Source organism: Triticum dicoccoides, chromosome 2B, assembly GCF_002162155.2.
Source record: "Triticum dicoccoides isolate Atlit2015 ecotype Zavitan chromosome 2B, WEW_v2.0, whole genome shotgun sequence".
NCBI lineage: Eukaryota > Viridiplantae > Streptophyta > Magnoliopsida > Poales > Poaceae > Triticum > Triticum dicoccoides.
The window spans coordinates 252,176,980-252,184,336 of NC_041383.1; the positions used below are offsets into that span (position 1 = coordinate 252,176,980).

General features: G+C 49.9%; 1 protein-coding gene across 1 annotated transcript; it reads right to left on the reverse strand.

The window, feature by feature from the left end:
- Positions 1-405: 405 nt before the first annotated feature.
- On the reverse strand, positions 406-3,507 carry LOC119363367 (mixed-linked glucan synthase 2-like). Its single transcript, XM_037628705.1, has 3 exons — positions 3,225-3,507; positions 2,402-3,128; positions 406-2,233 (listed from the first exon to the last, which is right to left on the reverse strand). Exons 1-3 carry the CDS (start codon positions 3,467-3,469, stop codon positions 596-598), a joined length of 2,610 nt encoding a protein of 869 aa, XP_037484602.1. The 5' UTR covers positions 3,470-3,507; the 3' UTR covers positions 406-595.
- Positions 3,508-7,357: the final 3,850 nt, after the last annotated feature.

Sequence of the window (7,357 nt, forward strand, 5' to 3'; positions counted from 1 at the left end):
AGCAGCGGTGCTCATCGTATAATCTCAAGTCCAATGTAGATGGAGGTTCGACGCATGGATAAATCCTAAAGGGTAGAGAACACTTGCCAAGGTGGAGAATATTTTTGTAACCTATTACAACATAATAGCACATGTACGCAAGGGGAGCCAATGACGTGTGCCGATGTCTGGGTGCTGGTGGGCAGTATTGTAGCGGTATCATGGGGAGGAGCGTCCATAGTTCATAGTTAGACCCGGGGATGTAGCCATGTTGATGAACCTCATTAACAAGTGCCTTGTGTGATTGCTTGGTTGTCGGTAGATTGATTACGCGCCTCGGATTAACTTTAACATTCCAGCGATGAAAAAAAAATGTACATATATATAAAGGTGAAAAATTATACTGATGGTCTCAGTTTGCTAGAGTTGTTCTTACACGAAGAGAGCACAAGCTGCACTTCAATTTTTTTTGATGAAAAGATAGGTACATCTCTATAAGTAGAGGAGTGGCACACAATGACCAGTTCTCATGCTATATTGACATGAATACACACACTCAAATTATTGCAGTAGTGACTGTGACTGTACTTGTAAAAAAAATGAGCCGTATACGTGTCTACCCAGATGGCCCGGTCAGCGATGCTTCACCAAGAGAAGCTGCAACTTCTGAAAAATCAGCTGGGTACGGAGCATGGAAGGCGACATACAAGAGCCCGACTGCGCCAACGGCCATGACCAACATGACGAACAGGATGACGGGCCTCTTCCCCCATTTCCCCATGATCCCGAGCGCAAACGGGTAGAGGAGCACGAGGATCCACACGTTGAACAACATCCCGAGCAGCACGTGCCGCGCCTGGTCCGTGAAGAACCCCCATGCCGCCGCCTTGCCTATCGCTGCCCCGACGGCCGCGACGTTCACGACGAGCACCACGATGGTCGGGAGCAGCAGCGGCACCCACCGCACGGTGTAAAGGTCGGCGAACTTGTCATTGGAGCAGGCGTCCGTCTGCTTGGACGTGAGCCTGAAGTATATCCCCTTCCCGGTGACGAGCTTGAGCGCCATGTAAAGCACCGCCGTCGGGTACACGCCCGTGGCCCCGATCATGTAGAACTGCTCGTTGCGGCACCAGTCGAGCAGCGTGATCCCCGCCCATTTCACCTCGAACATGCCGATCACGTGAATCATGCCTATGACGGCGACGAGGTACATGATGTACGTGCCGAACGGCCTCTGGATGTAGAACTGCTCTGAGAAGAGCCAGAGGACGGGGAAGAGGTTGTAGGCCAGGATGAACACCGTGACGATCGGGTAGGTCGACATGTTAAGGTAGGCGATGCGCTGCAGAGGGTGGAGCCGGCGGCCGGCCATGAGAGCATTGCTGTGGGAGAAGAACATCTCCAGGGAGCCGCCCGACCACCGGAGCACCTGGTAGAGGCGCTCGGTGAGGTTGATCGGAGCCGTTCCGCGGAAGGCGGCCGGCTCCATGGAGCAATACATGGAGCGCCACCCTTGCCGGTGCATGCGGAATCCGGTCACCACGTCCTCCGTCGCGATGTTGTACACCCACCCGACGTCTCTCCCCCATGAACTTCCATCCTCGTAGGCGCACGTCATCAGGGTAGCCAGGTCATTGCTGAGTGCCTCGTCGACCAACACCGGCGTGATAGACCGCTCCTGGGTTGCACCATCCGGCATCGAATTTATGAACGACGTCGAGCTACCGAACTCATTGACCTTACCTGCAAGCTTGATGTTCTCCGCTCTGTAACGTGGTGGCTCCATGCCATAGAGCGCGACACGACGGAACATGGTGCCGGTGCCAAGGTAAGAAGGCCCTTGGAGGCCGTTGAGGGAGAGCATGGTGCCGTCGAAGAAGACACGGTTGTGGTTGGCGTATCGGTCCGTCGGGTCGACATCGTCGAAGCGCTGCGGGAACTGGACGAAGGCCGTGTTCTGACCGTCGCGAGGGTCGAGCATGAAGCACATAGGGGCACGAAGGGCTTGCGAATTGTTGATGTAGTGGTCGCCGTCAAAGTTGACGACGAAGGGCGCGTTGGAGAGCAACGCCGAGACACGGAGCATCACGTTCATGGCGCCTGCCTTCTTTTGGTGGTTATAACCAGGGCGCTTCTCCCGGGACATGTAGACGAGCATGGGGAGCCTCGTGTCAACATTGCTGAAGTCAAGTGGATTGCCGCTGCTCGCCGGCGATCCCAGTTGCGGTTTACAACTTGGATGGCCTAGTATGACCTGTGAGGAAAAACACGTTAATTCAAAGCTTGTTTTAATCTACTATAAATTTGAGAAGTTGGTATCCTTTCCTTTTCCTTTTAAGCAGCCAAATCACTATCCAACGAACAAATTTCGTTGACTGATCTCTCACTAGACTAATCGAAAGGTGCAACTCACAACTTTTACCTGAACAATTCCAGCATGTTGTCCTCTCCTGTGGTTCTCAACCTGCTCGATCCATGTACCAGGCCATTGTGTCCCATCAGCCATCCAGGTAGCACGTACACCATCTCCTTTGGTGCTCGAGTTATACGCATCAGATCGTTGGCGGATGGTGGTGGAAAGGGAGTCTACCCTCACCTTGAACTCATCATACTCTCTGCGCACACGCCTATGATCCCTCATGAATTCTCCCGCCATACTCCCGGCATACGGCTGCGTTTTCATCCCAAAATAGTTCTCGGGGGATCTTGGCTCTACACAGTACTTCCGACAAAAGGGGACCCACAAGACAGCGAAATTGGCAACTTCGATCATCGCCTCGTAGTGCACCAACGTGCCGCCGTCGTCCGAGAGGTAGCAGGCGTACTTGTCGACGGGGTAGTCGGTGGCGAGGATGGAGAGGATGGTGTTCACGGTGTACAAGAGGGGTTCGTCCACGGGGTCGACGGTGGTGACGAAGATGTCGATGCCCGGCAGGTTGGCGTCGCCGGAGTGGTCCGCGAGGGCGGCCAGGTCGGGGACGCGCTTGACGGGGTTGAGCTTGGGCAGCTGGTTGAGGAGCCACGAGAAGCCGAACCAGACGTCGGCGACCATGGACGTGGCCCACAGCCACACGCCGTCATGGTTCTTGTGCTTCACGCGCCATGCGAAGAAGGCGACGATGGCGACCAAGCGGACGAGAATCATGAACCTGGTACAGAACGACAGTCGTGTTCAGAACTGTAGCGGTACGTACGAGAACAGCATGCATGCAGACAGGCTAGAATGGCGCGCAGCGCAGACGGACCTGTAAGGATGCAGGATGCTTCCCTTGACCTTGAAGGTCCGGAACAGCGGCGTCCGGTTGCCGTCGCCGGCGATGGATCCCGACGCTTCTTCCTCGTCCGCGGCCACCCACACGTCGTCCTTGGCGTCGACAGCCCGCTTGGCGACGGGGGAGTCGGCTGCTAGGCTGGCGCGCCCGCTCTCGGTGTTCCCATCCGGGGCCTCGACGCGGAGGGCGTTGGCTCTGCGAGTGACTGCCGCGGCCATCGTGTAAGCCAAGCCTACGTGCACCCTGACAGCTGATCTCCCTAGCTTTCTCGTGTCGACCAGATGCTTGCCAGGCGGGGGGTTATATAGGGACTGTCAGGCGCTAGCTAGTCGCTATTGCTCGCAACCATCGGCTGCCAGTTGGGTGGCATGGTCAAATACTGCAACTGGAAGCCGCCGCACGTACGGTGGTGCACTTTTATTCCGTCTGGTCGTACCGCACCGCGGCAAGAACCATTTTCCGAGTTCTGACGGAGCAAATACGACCGACAAAAACTCACCTACTAGATATAAGTACAGTATAATACTAGTACTAGTATATAGTATCTGTATTGGTATGGAGTGACATGTTTAGGGAAAACGTGTACGCTTACAGTTAGTAGAAGCGAAGATATGGCTCCATGCCACGGAAGAAAACCAGCTGGAAGGAAAGGTACCGGAGAACGACATAATAGTTGCCAAGGTGTGTGCGCATGAATCAGCATGCCCGCACTCTCACTTTACTCTCCTCAGTCAGGAGTTGTTGGCTTTGCTCTAAACTCTCTAAATTCTTTTCAGCTTACTTAACCCCCTAATCAAACTATCGTAGTCCTGTACTCCGGAGCACTTCACCTCTAAAGTCGGTTTCCAGATAACCAAAAGAGTTCCTCAATGGCGTTTTCAAAAGCAAAAAAAAGGTTCCTCAATGCATGATAACATGAGAGCTGTTATATTCATCGAAAAAAAGGAGCCGCACATCTAACATACACTCTAGCGTCGAACTGTGTGCGATAATGACATCACACATGCTAAAAGGATAATAAAAAGTAAAAACAATGTGCCAGACAAAGAAACATGCGTGATGATGTTACGATCTTTGCCGCCCACGTCACGCACAGAGATCCAGGTCATAATTTGGCTACAATGGGGACACAAATCAGAAGAGAAATCAAGGAGGAAGAGCACTGGGGGAGGGGAAAGTAGCCATGCTACAGTTCAGTTCATCATCGATGCCTCCTTCCTCTCGCTAGCTTTCTTAGGCCAACTCTAACCGATCCCCTAAAATTTAGTGGAGTAAAAGGCTTAGTGGAGTATATATATTCCACTGAATTTTGGCCGGACCTAGCCGATCCTCTAAATATAACGGAGTAAATTTTTGTTTTTCTAAACTTCACAATTATAGTATAAATTGCAACTACATATTAGCACAAATATAGAAACTAAACATAAATTTAAATGTTCAACCAAATTGCTAATATAGTTTACAAACTGAATTCAAAGTTTGCAAATCGAATTTAAACACGCCAAATGATTCAAATGTAGCAAATAGCATTTCATAGAACAACTAGGACTCGCTTAGACGTTGCCAATGATGCTCAAAAGATCTTGTTGGAGCTGAGTATGAACTTGACGGTTCTTGATCTTGCGATGCTCCTCAAGGAATGTCAAGATCCTGTTTGTATCATACTCTGGCTCAACCGGAATCCCGTTCGTGATGTACCGAAAGTTCTCAGGCATATCTCTCTTGTCTTCAATATGATGCAACAAGTCATGATTCTGCATAGAACCTTGGAGTTCCAGTACTCGGCAGGGCCACGAACAATTGCAAAGCACTTATGAAGCACACCGAAGGCTCTTTCCACATATTTCCTTGCAACTTGTTATATTGGGCAAAGTGAGCGTTCTTGTTACCTTTTGGACGCGGAATTGTTTTAACCAAGGTGGTCCATGATGGATAGATGTCATCCGCAAGGTACTAACCCATCGAGTAGTTGTGCCCATTGACCAAGTAGTCGCAAGCGGGAGCTTCAACTTGTATAAGCATGGAAAACAAAGGTCTTGATAGAACATTCAAGTCATTGTGAGAGCCAGGCAATCCAAAGAATGAATGTCATATCCAAAGATCCTTCAATGCAACTGCCTCAAGAATGATCATTGGATCGTTGACGTGGCCTTTGTACTGACTCTTTCAACTTGCAGCATAATTCTTCCATCTTCAGTGCATACAGTCAAGTGATCCAAGCATCCCTAGCCATCATCTTGCTTCATTCTCAGTCATCAGCCTCTGGGTGTCCTCCTCGGTTGGTGCTCTCAGGTACTCCGGGCCAAAGACAGTGATCATTACTTTGGTGAACCTTTGAACAGCCTCCAAGATTGTGTCTTCGCCAGTGCGTTTTTTAGAAAAGGAGGAGGACCCCGGCCTCTGCATCTGGACGATGCATGCTGAAAGCACAAGTGCTCCCTAGGTGGTTTTGGTAATTAATGTCAACATATCTTTTGTTGGACTAACACTTTTATCTAGTATGTTTCAGATAAGTTCAACAATGGAGTGGCATGGACTAAAGGACGTGGGAACTCCTTCAAGATGCTACGGACAAAGGATTGGCTCAAGCTTCAAGCTCAAGACTCTTCATTTTACATTTTAGTGATCCAAGATCACATTGAGTCTATAGGAAAAGCCAATACTATCAAGAAGGGATGAGGTGTTGCTTAATGAGTTTCTTGCTCCACACTGCTTAGTGATATGCTCCAAAACCCTCAACTACTTTCCCACTTCCACACATGTGTCCTAAAACCTAAAGTCAAACTCGGCCCCACTGATTCTTTCTATCCGGTGCCACCGAGTTTGGATGTCATAGCCACTGCCACAAACCCTAGGCAATCGGTCTCACTGATAGGGATCTCGGTCTCACCGAGATGGGATTGTAATCTCTCTGTGTATGTCCATTACCAAAATCGGTCTCACCGAGTTTGAGCAATCGGTACTACCGAGATTACAATGCAAACTCTCCGGTTAACTTATTACCAAAATCGGTCCCACCGAGTTTGAGTAATCGGTCCCACCGAGTTTGCCTGACCAACTCTCTCGTTAGCTAATTACCAAAATCGGTCTCACCAAGTTTGTGTAATCGGTCTTACCGAGATTATGTTATGCCCTAACCCTAACCATATCGGTCTTACCGAGTTGCATTTCAGTCCCACCGGAAATCCTAACGGTCACTAGGTTTACTAAATCGGTCCGACCGAGTTTGTTGATTCGGTCCCACCGAGTTTGGTAAATTGTGTGTAATGGTTAGATTTTGTGTGGAGGCTATATATACCCCTCCACCTCCTCTTCATTCGTGGAGAGAGCCATCAGAACAAACCTACACTTCCAACTTACCATTTCTGAGAGAGAACTACCTACTCATGTGTTGAGGCCAAGATATTCCATTCCTACCATATGAATCTTGATCTCTAGCCTTCCCCAAGTTGCTTTCCACTCAAATCTTCTTTCTACCAGATCCAAATCCTATGAGAGAGAGTAGAGTGTTGGGGAGACTGTCATTTGAAGCACAAGAGCAAGGAGTTCATCATCAACGCACCATTTGTTACTTCTTGGAGTGTGGTGTCTCCTAGATTGGCTAGGTGTCACTTGGGAGCCTCCGACAAGATTGTGGAGTTGAACCAAGGAGTTTGTAAGGGCAAGGAGATCGCCTACTTCGTGAAGATCTACCGCTAGTGAGGCAAGTCCTTCATGGGCGACGGCCATGGTGGGATAGACAAGGTTGCTTCTTCGTGGACCCTTCGTGGGTGGAGCCCTCCGTGGACTCGCGCAACCGTTACCCTTCGTGGGTTGAAGTCTCCATCAACATGGATGTACGATAGCACCACCTATCGGAACCACGCCAAAAACATCCGTGTCTCCAATTGCGTTTGAATCCTCCAAACCCTTCCCTTTACATTCTTGCAAGTTGCATGCTTTACTTTCCGCTGCTCATATACTCTTTGCATGCTTGCTTGCTATGTATTGTGAATGTTAAACTTGTGCCTAAACTCCACTTAAACTTAAAGATCTTAAAAACTGGAACTTTGGTACTTAGTGTCTAATTACCCCCCCCCCCCTCTAGACACCTCTTCTCAAGGTCC

Bases quoted from the DNA above. Each gene is read 5' to 3' on its own strand.
- LOC119363367 (XM_037628705.1), bottom strand. From the start codon at position 3,469: ATGGCCGCGGCAGTCACTCGCAGAGCCAACGCCCTCCGCGTCGAGGCC. The intron at 3,129-3,224 runs GTCCGTCTGCGC...GTTCTGTACCAG, and splicing joins AGCATCCTGCATCCTTACAG to GTTCATGATTCTCGTCCGCT. The intron at 2,234-2,401 runs GTAAAAGTTGTG...TTTTCCTCACAG, and splicing joins AACATGCTGGAATTGTTCAG to GTCATACTAGGCCATCCAAG.